The 21,771-nt window shown below is 44.0% G+C and overlaps 1 protein-coding gene across 2 annotated transcripts; it reads left to right on the forward strand.

Moving 5' to 3' along the window:
• Nucleotides 1–826: 826 nt before the first annotated feature.
• Nucleotides 827–21,673, forward strand: ZKSCAN1 (zinc finger with KRAB and SCAN domains 1). Of its 2 annotated transcripts, none has more exons than XM_082670150.1 (6): nt 827–939; nt 8,866–9,383; nt 9,620–9,773; nt 11,804–11,895; nt 12,168–12,294; nt 14,584–21,673. In XM_082670150.1, the coding sequence occupies exons 2-6, from the start codon at nt 8,958–8,960 to the stop codon at nt 15,477–15,479; spliced, it is 1,695 nt and encodes a 564-aa protein (XP_082526276.1). In that variant the 5' UTR covers nt 827–939; nt 8,866–8,957; the 3' UTR covers nt 15,480–21,673. The 2 variants fall into 2 exon arrangements, with proteins under 2 accessions (XP_082526276.1, XP_082526277.1); XM_082670151.1 differs by having other exon boundaries at nt 832–946.
• Nucleotides 21,674–21,771: the final 98 nt, after the last annotated feature.

Consider the following 21,771-nt stretch of genomic DNA (forward strand, 5'->3'; position numbering starts at 1 on the left):
CTTCCAAGCAATAGGAGTCATGCAACCAAGCTATTAAGTTCAGTCTCTCCCCCAAACTTGCCTTGGAATATACAGCAAAGTCACAATCATTAAAGCCTGTGGTCACCCTTGTTCAGCAGGCAGAGTATTATTTCTGCTTTATCTTGCCAGGTGAAGGCCATAATTGTTGTAGGTTGTGAAAGCACCTTGAAGGCATAAGTGTCTGTTATTATTCTGAAAACTTCTTTCAAATCGCTATAATAGCATATCTCACATGAGCAGAACATAGAACCTGTAACTAGCTTGGTTGTAGAAAGACGTCCTTCATCCACACGCCGAGTATTTAAAAATATCACCCACTCAATTGTCAGACATCTTCAGGGCCCGAGAGAAACTACCACGGCAGTTTTGTGAAACCAGCCACCGCTGGCTTCACTTTGACCTTCCTCTGTGTACACCCTTCTTTCAGCTCCTCTGCCACAGACATACAATTATTAAGTATTATTATTGCTTGGTAATAACTGTAATTACTACAAGGACTGCCAGAGATGAAAAAGGAGAAATCGAATTATCAGATGGACTGGTGTCAGAACTGGACAGTCTGTTTGTATCTCGAAAGGCCTGAATCCCTTCTCCTTCGTTCCCAGCCTTCACACGGGGCGCACAGGCTGAGGGCGGAGACCCCAAAGCGGGAGATGGGACCACGGCAGGGCACGGGACTGGTCCAGCGTTCGGGAACCGAGATTCCAAAACCTCCCGCGCTCCTAGAGAGGACACGGAAGCGCGGCGCAGTCCCGGAAGACGAGGTGCTGACACACTTCCGGCCTTTGTGACTCATTGTGTCTGTGTCGAGGCGTCAAGAGGGCCTAGATCCGTGCGCGGCGCCCTTCGGCCGGCCTGAGCCCCAGAGTCAGCTCCCCTTGCTTGCCCAGCGCCCCTAGGCCGCTCCCGGGGCTCACGGTGAGAGGTGGGGCCGGCCTCTGGGGGGGGGGGCGGGCGGGGCCGCAGGGGTGTGTGCGTGGGGGTGGGCTCTGCAACTGACGCCCCGGGGTCCCCTCCGGGCGGCCGGGGCGCAGCGTGAAGCGAGTCCGTGCCAGCGTCCCCGCCCCAGGCCAGGCCGCCCCCTCCCCACCGCGGGCCCAGGCGGGGAGGGGTCGACGGTCCTTGGCCGGGGGTCCTGGGAGGCCGTCTGCGGGCCCCTTCCGGGCCCCTCTCCTGCAGTGTCGTCATCGTCGCTTGACGTTTCTGAGAACCGGGTCGCGAGCGAACCGACCCCTGTCTGAATGTTCTGCTCTGCTTTCGTCGCCATTTGCTTTGATTCCAGTGAGAGATTTTTTTTTTCGGGGTCCTTGCAGGACCTCGAGGTGAAAAATGCGGAAGGCTGAGAGAAATGGACACGTTTCAAGGTGCCGCATACGTGTTTCCAGATCACCTGCTTCTCCGCACCCCACCCCCACCCCCGAGCGGTGATTAAAGAGCTTTTGAAACCTAGTCAGAGTGGGTAAAGAAATGATTCGGGTCTGGTAGAGGTTATATGTACATCCCACTCTCTTTCAGCTTTATGGACTATTTGGAAGGCTTTTGAAAACGAGCTGTCCGGTAGATGAGGTGGATTTTCCACTTCTGGGTAGTAGTTATTCTGCCTGACTTGGAAGGGGTGAAGAGTGAAAGGAATTTGGAAATTGCGCGGGGCCGTTAGGAGACTGATTAACTGAGTGACCTTGGATAAGATAAGACACTTCCGCCAACTCAGTTTTGTCATCAATCAAATTAACTAGGTTTTCTCCAAAGGCCCTTCCAACTTTGAGATAATTTGGTCAATGTAATTGAAAAATTCAGCTACAGTTCAGCCTGACACTGACCCCCTGCCCTCCGTTTCTTGCAGTGCCTCCAGTACTCAATAAGATACTTTCATCATAGAGAGCAGCTGTTACATGGCCTGGGACCAAAGAAAGCATTTATTGTACAGACTATTGCTAGGCGGATTGGAGGTGGTCAGTAAATAGTTGTCGAATTGAATTGTGGAGGATTCATTGTAACCAGTCAACAAAGCCCTGTTACTGTATTTGCCAGCCACGTGTGGAGAAATAGCTTTATTACTTAGGGAACCATAATGATCATTTGCCCCAGAATGTTTCTCCAAGTTTGTATTGTCTCTGAATTACTATGCACGATGCTTGTTCATTATTTCAGGCAGTCTTCACCAATCTTAAAATACAAACAGGGAAGCTAGCTACTTAATACCATAGTCTTTTGCTGATTCCCTACTTGATCTAAGCATTTAAATTTTTCCTAACTTTATATTGTATCTAAATACAGATGAGTGTTATGTTAAATGTTGCCTTTTCATTCTGAGTATCAGTATTCTTTGGGTAGCTAGTTGTCTTTTAAAGGTAGCTTTTTCATGTTTTAAAACATCTTAGAGCTCTGTTCAGAAATGGGTGGGAGGCAGTTTAAACTTTGAAGACTATGCCCTGGAAAAGATACTGGCCTGTTTAGAAAATAGCCTTTGAAATAAACTGAGCTTGTAACTCCAAGCCTTTTTTGTAAGAAAATCTTTCGTATTTACCTTCGGGGAGAACCAGGTACTGGGGGTAATCTTATCTAAATCGGATAGTGTGTCAGAATGGTTTTCAGCTCAAAGGGACCCCAGAGGTAGTTTTCTGCTCCTCTGTTCCCTCCCCCACCCTGCCCCAATTTGACAGATAAGGATACTGGATGTCAGAGAGGTTAAATAACTCACCCAGGGAGGGACTCACTCTTATTCATGGGAGACTAGAATTCAGGTGTTCCACCCTGTGCTACTTTCACTATTACAGGATTTCTCCTGTTGCTTAATCTTTTAAGCAGGCTGAAAATTGGAAAGTATAGTTACATCTCTTAAGTTTATTGAAAAAATTTAAAACACTTCTCTAGTGCCTACTAAATGCCAGAGACTGTTTGAAGTGCTTCATATATGTTAACTCCTGTAATCCTCACAGCAGCTCTGTGAGACAAATACTGTTTTTTAACCCAGAGAAGAAACATCTGTACTTAGAGTAACTAAACCTAAAATCAGCTGGTAAGTGGTGATGCAGCTTAGTGAAACTCTTCCACGCCTGTAATTTGAGGGCAACTTTGAATGCTATGTGAATGCGCCAAAAATAGTAACATTCAGTCAAGTATTTTTTAAAAACTAGTGCTTGCAAAGAGGTCATACTAAGTGTAGGTCTAAGGGTACAAAGACGCATACTCTTCACAATAGTCTAGTCGAAGAAGACGGCATGAAAAATTAGATTACCAAGAAAGAACTTGAATAGCAAATGCTTGGTGGAGACCATTAGGGCATAGAGTTTAGAGAGAGGAGAAAAGATTGTGTGCGCAGATCCTCTGAAACCTAAAATAAAACCCAGCCCTTCCGCCGCTGTTGTGACTTTTCTCCTGCCCAAAGTAGGAGCAGAGAAATGTTGGGGGGGGAGGGTACCTGTCAAAATTGGGGGAAGAGGGACTGTGGCCGTGCCCTCATCTCTGTCCCTTTAGGTCTCACTTCCTCCTCAGAATCCCTTCCTGTTGAGTCCCACTGACCCAAGGAGCATCCTACTCTTCAAAACTGGCTAAGATGTGGGCACAAATTAAGATTCCTTTCCTTTAGTCTCCTTAAATGCCTAAGATGGAACAGAATTTTCATAAATGAGATTTCTGACACCAGACTAGATGCCACACTAGCTCTGCTCAGTTGTCTCTTTTGAAGGTCCCACCTGGTTAGAGTTTAGATGATTCCCACTTGCATCTCCTGCTGTGTCTCCTTAGTCACGCAGCTCTCCAGTGAAAACTGGATGGCAGGTGAGGCCCATTCCTGAGTGGTCATCCTTCATAGGCCTTCCTCTTCAAAAGAATCCGTGTGTCCACAGAAGCCCTTCCTTACCCCACACGTTGGGACAGAATGAGTTTGGTATGATGGTTGGAGCTTGAGCTGAGGGGTCCCACAGACCTAATCTCAAATCCTCGCTCTGCCATTCAGTTGCTCTGTGACCTTGGGTATGTTATTTAACATCTGTAAGCCTTAGTTTTGTCGTTATACAGTGAGGCAACAATGGCGCCTACCTCCTGAGGGTGTTGTGTGAAATGCCTGGTGCATGGAAAGCACTCAGTTAACGTTGGTTCTTCCTGTAATGCCTACTAGAGAGAGGCCTCTTGAACAGATGAGGGGCACGTTGCATTTTAGCTTAGCTCGAAGGATAAGTAGGATTTGAAAAGTCAGAGAAGACTGGGAGTGAAATCCCAGGCATTATCGTGGGAGAAAAGGATGGTGTTCAAAATACAAGACATATTTAGGAAGTACTGAGTAGACTCATTTTGCTGGATGGAAAAGGTTCATGGCAGGGGAGGGAGAGAAATTCATGGGAAATGAAGCTTGATGGGGAAACTGGGACCAGGTGCTGGGGAGTATTGACTACAAGGCTCTAGAGTTTATGAAGAAGATCTGAGAGCAAGGTGGGAGGTGAACTGTGGGGAGATGACGGCAGGGCACCAAAGAGAGGAAGCTGGCCTCCATGGAGCTAGACAGAAAAATAAGTATGAACAAAGAAATACTTCTCCCTGGTGCCTGGAGACTGAATGCATGTAAGGAGAGAGGAGTCAAGGAAGGTGAGATTCTGCGCCTGAGTGATGAGATAGATGTTCCTGGGCTGTCTGATCACTAATTGCCACTAAAGGCAATAAGACGGCAGGGGGCGCTGTAATGGCTTGAGTTGTTCTTTTTTCTTTTCCTTTTCCTTTTTTTTTTTTTTTTTAAATATTTATTTATTTATTTGTCTGAGCTGGGTCTTAGTTGCGGCATGTGGGATCTAGTTCCCTGACCAGGAATTGAACCCGGGCCCCCTGCATTGGCAGCGTGGAGTCTTAACCACTAGACCACCACGGAAGCCGCTGAGTTGTTCTTATTTTTTCTGTGCTGTTCAACAGTCTCCCCAGTTCCCTAGAAGATAAATAAACAAAAGTCCTTGTTCTTGAGGGGTTTAGCTGGGAGGTGGAGATAGGAACTGCAGCTCAAATAATGATAATACAAGGAGAGTAGAAGTGCCTAAGATAGGAACAGAGAAAGTACCAAGGGTGTTCAAAGGAGGAAGATATCTTATTTAATTCAGAATGTCAGGAGACAGTGTACATCTTGAAGGGTGAGTGAAAATTTGGCCAGTAGAGGTGGATAAAGGTGGGAGATTGGTCCCAGCAAAGGGGTGAAGATGCAAAGTCACACCCTATGCTTGGGGAACATTAATGGGCCCAGTAGGCTAAAACATAGGGGATCACTACTAAGGAAAGTAATGGGGGTGGAAAGGTCGAGTGGGGTGTGTTGTTTGAACACTAATCGGTAGATGTCAAGGATTCATTGACAGTAACTGAGGGGAAGGAGGGAATGCCTAGAAGCATACTTTGGCAATACTAAGTTGACCTTGGTATGTTGTTCGTATTAGAAAGGGGAGAAATGGACACTAGAGAAAATGTATGGAGCTAAGGCCCTAGTCTCGGCAGGAGATGTGGAGCCTGGATTAGGGTGGTGGAAGACAGTTCTGGGAGGCATAGCTGGAAAAGATAGTCTTGCTTTTCACTTTTCAGAATGAAATAAAGAGACTAAGCCTTACAGGAATTATTCAGCCTCCAGCTGGGAGAAAGCTAGCCAAAGGAGTGATCTCTTGGACTCCCTACTCGCTGCCTCTTCCTCTCTGGGTCCCAGCTCCAGGGGGGCTGTTTCCTGGAAGCTGCCTTGTAGCTGTCAGTCACTCCTCAGGGCTTCTCCAGCACTCAGGTTGTAACCTCCTTAGAACTGTTGGCACATCTGCTTTGTACTGTAATTATTTGTGTAAAAATAGGAATGGTGCTTCTCATCTTTTTATTCCCATCAGTCTAGCAGGACACTTTGCATACTGTAGATTGCAGAAATGGTTAGGAAATTGAATACTCGTAACTGTAAGGACTTTCCAGGTAAAGCTGGTCTGAAGTTAAAAAACAAAATATATTTCCTGCAGCAAGGTGGGTGGAGTGCAAAACAGGTCTGAAGGAGTGGATGGGAAGGGCTAGAAGATGGTTTGCAACAGGACTTTTACCAGTTTAAAATCATTGGAGAAATGACTTAATTCCCACAATGTTTTTACATTTATGTAGTAAGCGTTTTTGAATGTAATATTCTTTATTGTTATTATAGACTGCTATTTTAATAAGGATTTCTGGTTTTCATTAAGGACCAAAGAAAGAGGAAAAAAAACTAATCCTGTGATAAATCTCAGATTAAAATCATATTCTTTGCGATTAGAACAGTCATCTCCAAACTTTTCTGGTCACACGTCCCTGTCAGTAAAAACTATTTAGAAAAATTATATACATGTACCAGTGTTTTGTATAATTAAAAAAATACATTAAGTTGTGCTATTCTAGAAAAAAATCTGTGCTTTCAACGTACATGATCCGTTTTCCATCAAAATTACTAATAATTTTTCAGTGAGAGCCATGTAATTAAAAATACTTTGCTAGTTTAAAACTCTTGGCTTATCTCTTTGTTATAGAACAATTGGATGCTCTGTCTCTAAAAGTTGAATTTGATGCTTAATTTTGATGGCCGTAGAGGTGGGGAAAAAAAGATGCTTCACAAAGATTTGTCAGTTCAGATGGAAGCGACACATTGTTGCCTCTGCTCGTCAACTCATGATTGAGCCTATCCACCAACCATGTTAAATTTTTGTTCTTGAAATTCAGCTACTTTCTCACTTATCGGTTGACTTCTTAAGTTTGATTTAGTTCCACATTTGTTTTTACCTTCTGACCTGGCTGAGTTAAAAATTGCTGTGCAGGGCTTCCCTGGTGGTGCAGTGGTTGAGAGTCCGCCTGTCGATGCAGTGGACACGGGTTCGTTCCCCGGTCCGGGAAGATCCCACATGCCACGGAGCGGCTGGGCCCGTGAGCCATGGCCGCTGAGCCTGCGCGTCCGGAGCCTGTGCTCCGCAACGGGAGAGGCCACAACAGTGAGAGGCCCGCGTACCGCAAAAAAAAAAAAAAAAAATTGCTGTGCAGTTTTCTTGTTTGTGTGTATTTGCATCGTTAGTATTTCCCTAATTGTAGTTTCTCTGAAAGAATCTTTAAAGCTGCTTGTCTGTCTTTTTTTTTTGAGATGTAATTGATATGTAACATTATATTGGTTTCAGGTGTACAACATAACGATTCAATATTTGTGTATATTCCAAAGTGATCACCACAGTAAGTCTGGTTAACATCTGTCACCATAGTTACATTTTCTTTTTTTCATTTTTCTTTTTATTTTATTATTTATTTTTGGCTGTGTTGGGTCTTCATTGCTGCACACAGGCTTCCTCTAGTTACAGCGAGCGGGGGCTACTCTTCGGTGTGGTGCACAGACTTCTCATTGCGGTGGCTTCTCTTGTTGTGGAGCACGGGCTCTAGGAGCACAGGCTGCGGTAGTTGTGGCACACAGGCTGCGGTAGTTGTGGCACACAGGCTCAGTATTTGTGGCTCACGGGCTCTAGAGCGCAGGCTCAGTATTTGTGGCGCACGGGCTTAGTTGCTCCAAGGCACGTGGGATCTTCCCAGACCAGGGCTTGAACCTGTGTCCCCTGCATTGGCAGGCGGATTCTTAACCACTTTGCCCCCAGGAAAGTCCCCTACATTTTATTTTCTTTTGATGAGAATTTTTAAGAACTACTCTCAGCAGCTTTCAAATATGCAGTACAGTATTATTATTAACTGTAGTCACCATGCTGTACATTACATCCCCAGGACTTAACTTATTTTATAACTCGAAGTTTGTGTCATTTGACCCATTTTGCTCACCCCCCCCCCACACACTTGTCTCATGTGTGACATGTGGCAGTTCAGCATTTAGACCAAGTGAGTTTGGTAATGTCCATTTGTACATTAAATATGGTTTATTTTTTCTCACTTTTAAAATATAAATAGACATTTTGATATTTTCTTTCTCTGTCCAAAGTGGATTATCTCGTACTGACCAAGGCACCTATAAAAATAATAGAAATAGCTAGATGGTGGGTTAGTAAGTCCTGGCCTTCACGTTTGGCTTGAGTGTTGACTGCTAGGTAGGTAGCCTCCTGCTCCTGAGCAAATCACTTGAGTCGTCCGAGCCGCAGTCATGTCATCTGTGAGATGGTGCTCCAAGCATGTTGTGGGAGGGGGTAAGATGGCTAGCGTGCTGCTGAAGCGGGTGCCTGGCACCCCACTAACATTCCGCTCTCACTGGGCTTAGCATGTAAACACATGATGTCATAGCCTGCCCTCCTCCTGGAGGGACGGTGCTCAGGCAAACACCCTGAGGGGGGAATTTGCCAGTTGGAAGTTTGTTTGCAAACCTTAATATCTAGAGTGACAGGGAAAACAGTGTGGCTCTGGAGGCTTTTTTTCCCCCTTTGCTATTCAGAGGCATTTTTTAAAATTAATTAATTAATTTATTTTTTGGCTGTGTCGGATCTTTATTGCTGTGCGCAGGCTTTCTCTAGTTGCGGCGAGCGGGGGCTACTCTTTGTTGCTGTGCGCGGGCTTCTCATCACGGTGGCTTCTCTTGTTGTGGATCACAGGCTCTTAGGTACGCGGGCTTCAGCAGTTGTTGCACACGGGCTCAGTAGTTGTAGCTCACGGGCTCAGTAGTTATGGCGCACGGGCTTATTTGCTCCACGGCACGTGGGATCTTCCCAGACCAGGGCTCGAACCCATGTCCCCTGTGTTGGCAGGCGGATTCTTAACCACTGCACCATCAGGGAAGCCCCCAGAGGCATTTTTAATGCCTTGAGGTGTAGCCTTGTATGAAATATTAACAGCACAGGTCACTTTTCATAAAGGTACCAATAACTTTTTTTTTTTTTTTTTTTTTTTTTTTTACTCCTCCAGGAATAGTACAGAAACAGATATCAGAAAACATTTCCCAGGACAGAAAGGAGAGCACAGACCCTGTTTGGATCAAGTCAGGTCCCTGAGCCTGAATGATGACTGCTGAGTCAAGGGAAGCCACCGGTCTGTCCCCCCACGCTGCCCAGGAGAAGGACGGCATCGTGATAGTGAAGGTCGAAGAGGAGGATGAGGAAGAGCACGTGTGGGGGCAGGACGCCAGTCTGCAGGAGTCTCCTCCTCCCGACCCGGAGATCTTCCGCCAGCGGTTCAGGCACTTCTGTTACCAGAACACTTTTGGGCCTCGAGAGGCCCTGAGTCGACTGAAGGAACTTTGTCACCAGTGGCTGCGACCAGAGATAAACACCAAGGAGCAGATCCTGGAGCTGCTGGTGCTGGAGCAGTTCCTTTCCATTCTGCCCAAGGAGCTCCAAGTCTGGCTGCAGGAATACCGTCCCGATAGTGGAGAGGAGGCTGTGACCCTTCTGGAAGATCTGGAGCTGGATTTATCAGGACAGCAGGTAAGAAGAGGGGAAACCTGTCATGTGTGAGCAGCACGTGGACTTTGAGACTGAAGCAGAGAGAAAGTTACTGACTTAAAGTTCGTATTAATAGTCCTTGTGGTGCTTTGATCCTCTTCTGCTTGGATATTAAAAAGTATATTTTAATATACTGGTATATTTAGTGTCTTTTTTCACTTGTTTAAATTCCTGTTTAAAAAGTGATTTACCCACAAGCCCACCCTGTTTGTCCTCAGGTCCCAGGTCAAGTTCATGGACCTGAGATGCTCGCAAGGGGGATGGTGCCTCTGGATCCAGTACAGGAGTCCTCGAGCTTTGACCTTCCTCATGAGGCCACCCAGTCCCATTTCAAGCATTCATCTCGGAAACCCCGCCTCTTACAACCACGGGGTAAGAAGCAAGGTTTCACATGGGGGGAAAGAAGCAAACTATTCAGGATGGGAGTGCCCTCTCTGTGTTGCTAAATGCCTGTAATAGAGAAACATGTTTATTTCTATTGTCATTATTACTAAACATCAGAGGAAATATAACTTACAGGCCAATTTCAGGAGTTAAATAATGTTACCAAGGAGGTAAGTGAAATGTGCATAATGAACTTGGGTGGACATTATATTATTTGTTGAATTGTTAGTATTCTGGATGTCTAGCAGGTTTTATTTTTTTTACAGTAAAGTCCTAGGAAGAGATGAAATATAGCCAACACCCTAGTATGTCATAAATTATCTTTAAAAGGATCATTTATCAATTCATTTTATTTAAAATGTATAAAATACTGTGTAACATCACTCTATTTCTAGGTTACTTTCAAAAATTCCAAAGAATGGGAAAAGGATGGAAAAAATATTTTGTTTTTGGTTGAGGAAAATGAGGCAAAAAAAATCACTTCAGGGTCATATAAATAAAAATCAGTTGAATTTTTTTTCCTTTGAGGGAAATATTAACAATATTTTTAACCAGTTTTAAAATCAAAATTGATACCTAGAATATCAGTAAAAGAAAAAAAAATAACATGCTAAAAGTATGGTTGTTCAGCAAGAGTTGACAAAGGCACAGTCCTTAACCAGTGTGTTTATTTATGATGACATTCAGGATAGGAATATTAGAGCTTAAGGAAGTATTGTCTTCCGTGCATTCTGCAGGATAGCCAGCGCTCGTAAGCTGGAGAAAGCCTTGTGAGCCAACCAGTGCGCTGTGATGTTTATCCACCACTGTCCACCCAGTCCCGTTAGGTCCTCGTAGGGTTTGTGAGCTCTCTCCACACTCCACCAGGTGAAGTCAGGAAACGGAGGAGGATCTTCGTGGTTTTAAGTGCCAGATTAGGGCTGATTCAGGTTACCAGAGTAACAGCTTTCCAGACCCTGGAACATACAGTTGTTACGTCGTAAATAGTTCTTGAAGGAATTGAGGCATATGCACTTATTCTCAGTTTCTCTTTGTGCTGCTCATCTTCCAGAGCGTTTCCTAACTCTCAGCGGGTTAAAGTGCTAGGTACTTGATCTTTTTCTACATTTTGCTTTAGCTTATATTATTGCTGTATATTCTGAAATAGTTACAAGATTTACTAATTCCGTTTCAAATTAGTTTTTCTAGTATCTTTGCAGCACAGTAACATCATCTGTTCACCAGTAACATTTTCAAATCTAACATTACTTGGCACGGGAGGATTTTGATTTTGCCGCTTAAAATTTTTCCAGTTTTTCTTGCACGTCGCAGTTAATGTGACCCTATATTGTAGACGTCTTTTATTAGACGAGTGTCAACCCAGACCCTTATACATTTGTAAATGTCTCATTGACATTCGAACCATGTGTATGTTTTATCCAAAAACTGTGGCTAAGTGAGGGAGAAAAGTAGAGGGACAAAAAATGGCTGAAACTTACCCAGAAGTAAGAAGAGCCCCTTCCTTCTCTGTGTTTCAAGATATTACTACTAAAGATTTTTAAAACTGTTGCATTTTCCACAACTGAATGGGATTCTGAAGTCCTGGTATACTGTTTGTTGGACTGGAGAAAATTAAATTATGAGCCAGACTTGAATGTGGGCTGAGTGTTACCTACTTTTGTGGCTGAGAGTAGGAACCCGGGTTATAGTTCTGGCTCTGCCCTCTTAACAGGATGATGTTACGCAAGTTGTTTACCCTATCGGGGCCTCGGTTTCCCCTTCTTTAAAATGAAGGAGTTGGACCAGGTGATTTTAAGGGCCCTTTTATGACTCCTTGTTACTCCTGCTTAAGAACAGAGATCTTGGGAAGACACAGATCATGCCTTTTCTTTCTTCCATTCTCTGTAGTTCTCAGTTCTGTAGTTAAACACTGAACATTGGGCATGCTGGTACAGGAAAGAGGGTGCCCCTGGGCCCTTCTTTGAAGGGAGGCCCAGAGCAGAGCTGGCTTCACTCACAGCTCCTTTCTCCTCCCTCAGCTCTCCCTGCCACCCACGTTCCTGCCCCTCATCATGAGGGGGGTCCCAGAGACCAGGCGATGGCATCTGCACTGTTCTCGGCAGATTCCCAGGTGAGCTGTGGGCCCCTCTGCCCTCCTGAGTCCCTTGCATCTGCCTCTTCCTGGAGCTCTTTCAGCGGTCTTCACCAGGACACTGGCTCTTGACGTCCCTGCCCACAGAGTAGCTCCACTCCCACCTGTCCACTAGAGCCTGGCGTGGTCACCTTTTCTTTCCCAGCATCCTGTAGGTTTGCAGTCACCTCCGTCCCTGACTCCAGGTTCGGGCAGTGGGACTGTCCCTGGACTTTGGGAGAACTGAGTGTGGGGATCTCGTGTTATTTCAGGCAATGGTGAAGATCGAGGACATGGCCGTGTCCCTCATCCTGGAGGAATGGGGATGTCAGAACCTGGCTCGGAGGAATCTGAATAGGGACACCAGGCAGGAGAATTATGGGAACGTGATTTCCCAGGGTAAGATGGCTGCAGGATTATTGTCTGATAAGATTGTATTGCCTCTTTTTCTGTTAGTTCTGGGATCTCTGGTGTGGTAGAGACTACTGAGCCCGTTTCTTCAGACCAGATAGAGAAGGAGAACAATTTGAGTTTCTTTAATCCCAAAAGCCTGGTACTGGGACTTCCTGATTCCAGGTGGATTTTTTACCTCTAGGTATTTTTTGCTGTTTGAAAGCAGAAATAATTTTATGTTCTGAATCCCCACCTCTTCAACTACTCTGTCACCATTGAGGATTCTGCTTCATTCCCTGTGGATACAACTAAATGCTTTTGTCAGGGGAGTGTCTGTATTTCCTATTATAGAGGGCCAGGTGAGAACTGATCATCAATCTAATCCTAACCTGGGACCATGTTCCTGAACCTACACTGCATCCTGCCATGGGCTTTCAGTCTTGCTTCCTGTGAGCGCTGCTCCACAACAGTTCTGTATAATTCCATGAACTTGCACCTGGTCAGGATTCCCAGATTCCAAACCTAATGGTGATCTTCTGTGAAGAGCTCTGGCTCCTGAGTGTGTAGTAAGAACAAAGAAGTTCTAAGAGGCATCAACCAGATAAGACAAGGTGACACAGTTGACAGACAGTCCCATTTGTCTCTATTAGGTCTTAACCCCTGGGAGATAGTACTGCAGGAAGCTCTCAGATCAGTCCTGTCGTAGGAAGGCCACTTCCTAAGACTTCTGCCTGGGGAGGGCAGTGGTAGGGTGAATGAAGGGAAGTTATGAAGAAAGGATGTTAATACAGAAACTTCAAGTTTTGTTTTGAACCATAGAGGTAACTGGGGTTTGTTGTTTCTTAGTACTTGCTCTTTGGACGAGGTGAAAATTAAGCCAAAAAACTGATCTCTGTTTGTGAGCCGGGTAGTACCCACCCCTTGCTAACTTAAAACAAAGCAAAACAAAACATTGGGAACAGCCGGGGAACTATCCAGATCATCAAGGACCTAGGCTTGGAATTCAAAAGAAGTAGACCAGTTTCCTCTTCCTTATGATCAGGTCAGTATTTATGGTGATTTCATCACTCAAGTCAGGGGTTAGATACTCAACTCCTTCAGTGATTGCGTTGAGATAGTGCACACTCACGTGGAAAGGTTTCTTAAGGCCAAGTAAATAAAGAATAGATTTGGGATAGTTTTTTTCCTAGACAAATGTAAACATATATAAAATAGTGTTTTTGTACTGAATAATTTTTAGTCTATACTTAAAAAACAGGGTGGCACACAGAATGTAGCAGTCCACAATAAGAATATATTCCAGTGTTTTAACAGGCAGATTGCTAAAATCAGAGGATCAGCTTTGCATTCGTAAGATCTTGTCTTATATTACGTCCTTTGTGGGCTGTCTCCGGAATTGTTTTCAGTCTCTTTGTTCTCAGTAGTTCTCAGTCGTTTGTCAGTGCAGGTTTCAGTTACATGTACTAATGCCCCAACCAGCTTCTTCACCCTCATCCCTGTTGCTTGAGCACTGTCAGCTCTGTGCTGCTCTCCCTGGTGGAGAGAAACTAGTTTCTGTGTCTGAAGTTCTGCGTAACCTGCCAGGTTCAGCGCTCCTTGTTTTGCCTGTTAACTATCACCTTGTCAATAAAAATCTCACAGAATTGGCAGAGTATTTGCTTTTTTTAAATTAATTGCATTCCTTTCTTTCTGGTAATACCATTTATCATTTTCTAGGAAAGACCTGTCCGTTCTCTCTTTTTTTTAACTCATAAATTCTTAATTAGAACTGGAACATCATTTTTTAAAAAAATTTTTTTTTTAGCCTCACAGCATGTGGGCTCTTAGTTCCCCAACCAGGGATTGAAGCCACCCCCCCTGCATTGGAAGCACGGGGTCTTAACCACTGGGCCACCAGGGAAGTCCCTGGACTATGATTTTTTTAATGTGTGTTTATTCTTTCAGATTAATTACTGGGTGACCAAATTATAGAACCATGAGTTGTGACCTCTTACGTTCCTTAATTCCTCACCCCTTCCTTCTTTCCTCGCCTGGTCTGTTCCCTCTGCTCACTCCCGGCCTCTCTGCATGCTCCCTCCATTGTCCTTTCCACACTTCGCCTGCCCTCTCATTTCCCAGTTCTACTCCCTGTTGTCCCTAGGTTTTTTCCCTTTTTTTCCTACTATTTTATCCCCAGTTAATATTGTGAGGTCATTTTGCAGGCAGGTAGAAGCTTCCTGGAAAACAGTGTCACTTGAGTAACCCACATATTCAAAAGAAAAAGATGCTATTTGTATTTTTTATTTATTGTGTCAGGTTGTGAAAACAGGAATGAGAATGAGGAGTCCACCTCAAAGGCTGAAATTGCAGAAGACTCAGCATCACATGGGGAGACCACAGGAAAATTCCAGAAAGATTTTGGAGAAAAACGTGACCAGCAGGGCAGAGTAGTAGAAAGGCAGCAGAGAAACCCTGAGGAGAAAACTGGAAAAGAAAAGAGAGATCCAGGGCCAGCTACAGTCAAGGAAAAAAAAAACCCCAGCACAGGAGAGCGAGGTCCAAGGGAAAAGGGTAAAGGACTGGGGAGAAGTTTCAGTCTGAGCTCAAACTTCAACACCCCTGAAGAAGTTCCGACAGGAGCGAAGTCCCACAGATGTGATGAATGTGGTAAATGCTTCACAAGGAGTTCAAGCCTTATTCGCCATAAAATAATCCACACTGGAGAAAAGCCCTATGAATGTAGTGAGTGTGGGAAAGCCTTCAGTCTTAACTCAAACCTTGTCCTGCATCAGCGAATCCACACAGGAGAGAAGCCTCATGAATGTAACGAGTGTGGCAAAGCCTTCAGTCACAGTTCAAATCTCATTCTGCATCAGCGGATCCACTCTGGGGAGAAACCCTACGAATGTAATGAGTGTGGGAAGGCCTTCAGCCAGAGCTCAGACCTCACTAAGCATCAGAGAATCCACACGGGGGAAAAGCCCTATGAATGTAGTGAATGTGGAAAAGCTTTCAACCGAAACTCATACCTTATTTTGCATCGGAGAATTCACACCCGAGAAAAGCCCTATAAGTGCACGAAGTGCGGCAAGGCCTTCACCCGGAGCTCGACCCTCACTCTGCATCACAGAATCCACACCAGAGAGCGAGCCTCTGAGTACAGCCCTGCCTCCCTCGATGCTTTCGGAGCATTCCTGAAAAGCTGTGTGTAAAGCGAGAATTTGTCAATAAGCCATTTCCCCTTTTCGTTTCTAAAATCATTTCAGAGATGTGTGCCCATGGAGGGGGGAAAAAAGCCTCAGCAGGTTAAAAAAAAAAATCACACTTATGGATCCTTACAGGTACATCAGCAGTGTTCTGCCTTTGCCTAGTCTGTGGGCATGTAATTCTTCCACAGCCCCTGCAGGAAAATGCTAGTCATAGGGATGGATAATCCACATGCTATTTCCACACAGGATAGAAGCACACACACAGGAAAATGTCAAGCTTTTCAGTAATGAGGAGACCTTTAAGGCGCTCTTGAACTCTCCGCAACCACAGTACATAATTGAAAGACTAAGATCGGCTCTGTGAAAATGACACTGAGGTTCAAAACCTGCTTGCCGCAAACACGCCCTACTTGGCCAACGTCTTGCTGAACCTTATTTCTCAAAAAAGAGGGACAGTTTGAACAAAAACTACATCGGCACATGCTGCTCAAAACTAGTTGTATATATACGGTAAGTTCTGTACAGTCGCTGGTAGCCTACCAAAGCTATAGAAATCTAGGACTGCGCTGTCAGTATCAAACCAAAGATTTCTATCTCTTCCTGAAAGAGAGGGCATGTGCACCAGTCTACAGTTCCAAAGGACGGCTGCAGATGTAGATGGTTCCCTCCTCATGACTGAGATAAATCTTACTGAAATGGCAACCGTGATTCAAAACACTTCTCTCCCTTCGCGAAATCCCCGAATTCCCTAAAGCACTATCGCACTCCTAACTGCGTTTCTCCACAGGTTAGCACTTGATTGCATACTGTCTTTGAATCTTTTGTTGTTCCGTGTGTGAAAGTTTTCATCACTCCCCAAAAGAGATGCTTCTCTCGTCGGGGGATATATTTATATCCCCGACAGCCCTGGACACAGTGCTGACCACATGAGAAGTGCTCATTAGGCCTGACTTCTAGCAGGATTTGTACATTCATGACAAGGCCTGTGAGTCACGAGTACCTGAAATACGGTAGTGTGGCCCAGCTTGTGAGCCCGAGGCGTGGCTAAAGCTCTAGGGTCGCATGCTATTTTTGTCCTAAATATAAACGAAGGGTGCTGGTCAGCTGCCAGCATAGACTATCTAGACACGGATCAGAGAGTAAATACCATGAAATGTCAAACGACTTTGTTGTCATCCGTCATCTTAACAATGTGAACACTTACTAAAGCAAAGATGGCAAAGATCTTAACCAGAATTTCTTCAGTCAGCTGCTGAACAACGTGATGATTTGGGCACTTTCTGAATCATTTGTAACTTTAAAGTTCAAAAGATGTGATTTCTGTTGCTTTTCAGAAAAAGGAACATTGGAGGGAGCACTTTTTTTCCCACACCTTCCAGAAACTTCTAAAAGACATTTGAGATCGTTAGCTGGCAATTACTAAATGTCCGTTGCTCTGAGAAGCTCACCAACGTGCTAAGATGTGGCTTGTCGTATTGTAGTCATACCGCACAATGTCTTTTGTGTTTCTCATCACTAGAGACTGAGGTGAGGTTATGAAACTTCGATCTTTCCCATCATCTATGCAGAATGATGCATTAGCTTCTGCATGGAAGCCAGCGACAGACCATTTTCAGGTGCACACACAAGAGACCCAAGCAGCGTGGGTCACATAGGAAGTCATCAGGGCCTTGGGTAGAGATAACTGCTCGTGAGAGCGTGCAAATGATTGTAGACAGCCCTGCAGGGACTTAGAAACAGACTAAGAACACACCTGAAGACTAGCCCCATAATGGGAGACCCCTCACATAGAGTTTGAGATTTTCCGTCAAGAACTAAAACTGTCACTCGTCACTGGTTTGCTAGCCAGCAACCCAAGCCTGTGAGACAGTGTCACTTCACGGGGAACCATGGAGGTGGGGGCAGCTGTGGCCTCAGCTCCGGGCCAAACAGCACTTTTTCTCTGGCCTCTCTCTATAACTTGGAGCAACTTCCAGCCTCCCAGTAGCTCCTAAGCAGTTGCATCAGTGTTGCCTGGGGGAACTTTAAGGAAGTCAGCTGGTGACCAGAGTATTCTGTCCATCCAATTTAAGAAAAACAGGAGAGATACTCCAGAAGAGCACACCTAAATAGCTTTTTATAGTAAGGGAAGGTAGAAGAAATGCTTTTAGGAATTTTTTTCAGAGTGAGACATAGTGGTGGTCGCATAGAAAACTGCTGATGCTTTTGAGCAAAGACTTTTGCTGCCAGGAAGCAACTGAAAGCAGTGAGGTGCTTAACTCCAGACACCGATCGAAGCACCGACTGTTGTGAAGAGGGAAAGAACACTGGTCAAGTCCACCCACATTGGCTTTTTTATGCGGACATGATTCAGCCATCATTTCTTTTTAATGGAAGTTAACTATAACCTGTGCCCCACATTTAATTCTCATTTCCTGGAACATCGTACTGACTGTGGGATGGCCATGGGCGTTGCTCCAGATCTTCAACAGATGGACTCCTTGAAGCAGCTATTTGAAGACAAGTTTTCTGAAGAAAACCGGCTACCACTGTTAATTAAAACCATCTGCATTGCATTCATTTATCAGCTCTTCAGTGCAAAGTGTAATAGAGTCATGGCCCAAAAGGCTTACGACATCTAAATTAGTGCTCAGGATAGTCATTTGAAAGTTCTCGACTGGCTGAAGTACGTTAACAGTTTAAGTACTCTAGTTAACTGTTAGCATGCTAGTTGACCCAGTGGAAGTTATTGAGGGATTTTTAAAAATATACCTTAACCTTGCCAGGAAGAGAAGTAAAAGTCTTAAAGTTGTGGGGCATTTGTTTCTACTTCATCCTGGCAGGCAAGGCTAAAGCCTAAGACTACAGACGTATGAGGCATCTTGATATGAAAGGCACTTAGTATTTTATTAAAGGCATAAAAGTGAAACTGTGCTAAATATGTACAGAGAGGTTGACACGTTTGATACCTAAGACAATTCTGTCTTACCTGGCGTCGGAGAAGTCATCCCAGGAAGGAACCTCTTGAATGTGATAAATATGGCAAAGCCTTTAATCACATCTCAGCCCTTAGCATCAGAAAGCTCACACTGTAAATAAACGTTATTAATATTATATGTGAGGAAAACTTTCACGTGTAGCACTCATTGCTTTGGACAGAAAATGAATTCCGTCAGTATGTTCCAATCATGTATTGAATTTCAGAAACACTGCAGAGGAAGCTCAATCTTAACTCCAGGGGATCCACAGAAGAAGAAAAAAAATGTGGGGAAATGCTAAAGAAATAGCAAAATGTACAACTTCTGACAAAAATTGTTAATGTTGGGTACTTCTATATATTTTGTATGACCATAATGTCAGTGTCTGTGTTTTGTACCTCCAGCCCCTGTTGTTATTCTGTATATTCCCTGTAAACAGATAATGTATTTTTATTTTAATCTATTTGACAGAACACATCACTCCAAAAGAGCAAAGTTTTGGAGTAGTGAAGAAGTTGATGTGGTCATAGACAAAAAGTCAGTTCACAGAACTGAGGAAGGGGAAAACGAGAAAAAAACCTTCATAGTTTGGTGCTTATCAAGTCAAGAGCTTAGGAGATGAGTGAAATTGCTAGGAGAGACAGGCGACTAGGGCAGTAAAATGGAACAGTTCTAGAAACATCGGCAGCTTCCTGAAGTTGACCAGGAAGTTGACCGCTTAGCTGCCAGATCACCATTTCAAGCAAGGAGAATGGGTTCTCTGAGCTTGTCGGGGGAGAAAGAAGGTCTGCCCCCGTCAATCAAGAAGAGGGCATGTCCTGGGAGGGCCAGTGGGGCCACTTACCTTGACCCAATGGTGTGAAGCGTAGTCCTGTTTCCTCCACTAACTCTTAAATTTCTGTGTATAGAAAACTTGGGATAGGAAAACACCAGGATGGGCTCTTCCCTGGAAAAACAGACACACAGGCATCCAGTCCCTGGGATTGCAGGAAGGCTCGAGAAGCATTTTGCAATATTCCTGTCTCAGCTGTCTCCTGTGTACCCTCCTTGCTCCCACTCACTTCCCCTGGCCTGTGATTATTAGGAGAGGGGCTTGTGACGATTCATAGCTAGGAAAGAACTTTTTTCTAATTTTTATCCTAGAGTTGATCACCTTTTATTGCAGGGTCTCGACGTCCTCATCTAAAGCTAGCTAACCAGGTTCATCCTACCATCCTCACGGAAGAGTCATCGTGTGAATTGGAGTAACAGTATTAAAACGTAGTCACACAGTGACAGCAGTACTTACCAGCGGAGCCATGTGTTTGTGGGTCCCACTCTGCGCAGCTTCTCAAATACTGATGAGGGGGCTATGGTTCCCCAGCTGGGAAACCACGTGAAGGTCTGCAGATTGCAAAGTGAAACGTAGAATCAGAGAAAAGGAAATTAAGTGGTATAAATAGATCTTTTCCTAGAAGTTAGAGTAGATTTTTATTTCAGCTACTACTGGAGAATATAATAAAAAGTATTATTTGAAAAGTTTCCCTAACATTTAGGTTTCATTTTTAGAATGGACACACTACTGTACATTGAAAAGTAGTTACTTATTTTGCTATTCAAATTAATTTTTTATTATATCTAAAAATGAAATTATCTGTTTTACTTTTCAGAGCTTTGTAAAACAAACTTGAAGTTATAGGGAGGTAAGCCATCTCCAATTCTGCAGGTCGAACAAAAGTTTGGGAACTGTTTTGGACATCTCATAATACAGAATGTCTTAACATGAGAACTTAGTTTCATATTGTCTGGTTCTGTTTAACAGTGGATACCACAAACCTCATGTTTTTCTCTTATCCTAAAACAGTGGAAGGTAAAGAGTGGGCATTAGGTTGACTTCTGAACAATGGTCTGCTGTTATTTTAACAGGTTTTTTGTTTTTTCTTTTAATCGTTGAGATTCTCACCTCCATTTACTAAAGAATCATGACTCACTTCAAATTACATAGTAATCAGCAAAGTTAATTGGTCTTAAAATTAAATTTTCTCCCTTCAGCAAGGACTCATTAAGCAGCCAGGCTGAGTGCATTAAGATACAAAGAGTAAGTTCTGTGAGGGATTGAAAGGTGATGCTGAAACTGGGATTTCATTCCAGTTTCAGATGCGGGTTTCAAGTTCCTTTGGTCCAGGGAAGGGACCGGGCAGCTGCCCGAGTCGCTATTGTTTAGTCTCCCGACAAGGTCAGGTTTGCTAGGAAGGAGAATGCGGGGGGAGGGTTGTAGGGGCCAGACTCCCAGCTGCAGAAGAGTGGTGAGGGAGCCCTGTGGAGGGAGAGAAGAGAGACTGCTGGGCGTGTGCTGGGGGCCAGTGCTCGCCTGCCTTCCTCATCCCCCTACCCCCACTTCAGCCACTTGACAGAGTAAGGTTTTAGTCCGCCGAGCGAGGACAAAGCGTATTAGATTTAGAGGTGCTTCTGCTGGTTGCAGGGGTTCTTATGTGAGAGGGCTGGGCAGGGGGAAGCAGGTTTGTGACGACACAGGAAAATCTTTTTCTAAAAATCTATGAGTTTAGGGGCAAGGGGCGGGATATGCAAGCAAAATCAGCAATTATTTTAACATGAACATAAATATTTTTATTAACTTTTAGTTAAATAGAGGTTATTACACCCAGGTCAACACGATAACCCTAAATCTATATAGAGAGCTAACTCAGGCATTGTCTTGTTTATTATCTAGACTGGGTAAAACAAACCTTTCCTGTTTTGTCAGTTCCTAGTTTCTTAGTTTAGAATAAATTAGACAAAAAGAAACTGACTTGTCTTTGTATATCCGCAGAATTAAGTTATTGCTGTTAAACCTGGCCTTTTCAGTTCCCTGGTCTTTGAAGCGTCCAGATGCTTGGTAGATGTTCAGTGAATGATTTTTAAATTGAATTTGTTCATTTAAAATCCTCATTAACATTTCTAAAACGGCTTCTTTCAGTAAATAATGGAATTTTAGAGGAAAAGTGAGGGTTTTTTTTAAAGCTAGGAAACTCCACTGAAAATAGTCATTTGATTGAGCACTAAAGTTTCAGTCATGAGAAATGGCAGCAAAATAAATTGGTAATGCATTTATAGTCAATGGTCCATTTTAGGAGGCCGATGGTGTCTGACAAATTTTAGAGTAGTGAGGTGGGGGAAGGAAATTGTGGGGATTTGTAATAAATATTCTCTTTATGTTGTTTCTCTTCAGGATCATGGTAAAACAATAAATTATCATCTCTAGGTGGCAGTAGTTGTGATGTTTGTTTTTTGTTGCCCTTGGTTGCATAAAATGCGTGTTTTGGGTAAAGAAAAAAGTATAATTTCAAAGTTAAAAACTA

Source organism: Grampus griseus (genome assembly GCF_964374135.1).
Source record: "Grampus griseus genome assembly, chromosome: 14".
Classification (NCBI taxonomy): Eukaryota; Metazoa; Chordata; class Mammalia; order Artiodactyla; family Delphinidae; genus Grampus; species Grampus griseus.

What these genes read in the sequence shown, in the direction of transcription:
- ZKSCAN1 (XM_082670150.1), top strand. Translation starts at nt 8,958, where the DNA reads ATGATGACTGCTGAGTCAAGGGAAGCCACCGGTCTGTCCCCCCACGCT. An exon ending in TGGATTTATCAGGACAGCAG is followed by an intron (nt 9,384 to 9,619) that starts GTAAGAAGAGGG and finishes GTTTGTCCTCAG; the next exon opens with GTCCCAGGTCAAGTTCATGG. An exon ending in TGTTCTCGGCAGATTCCCAG is followed by an intron (nt 11,896 to 12,167) that starts GTGAGCTGTGGG and finishes GTGTTATTTCAG; the next exon opens with GCAATGGTGAAGATCGAGGA.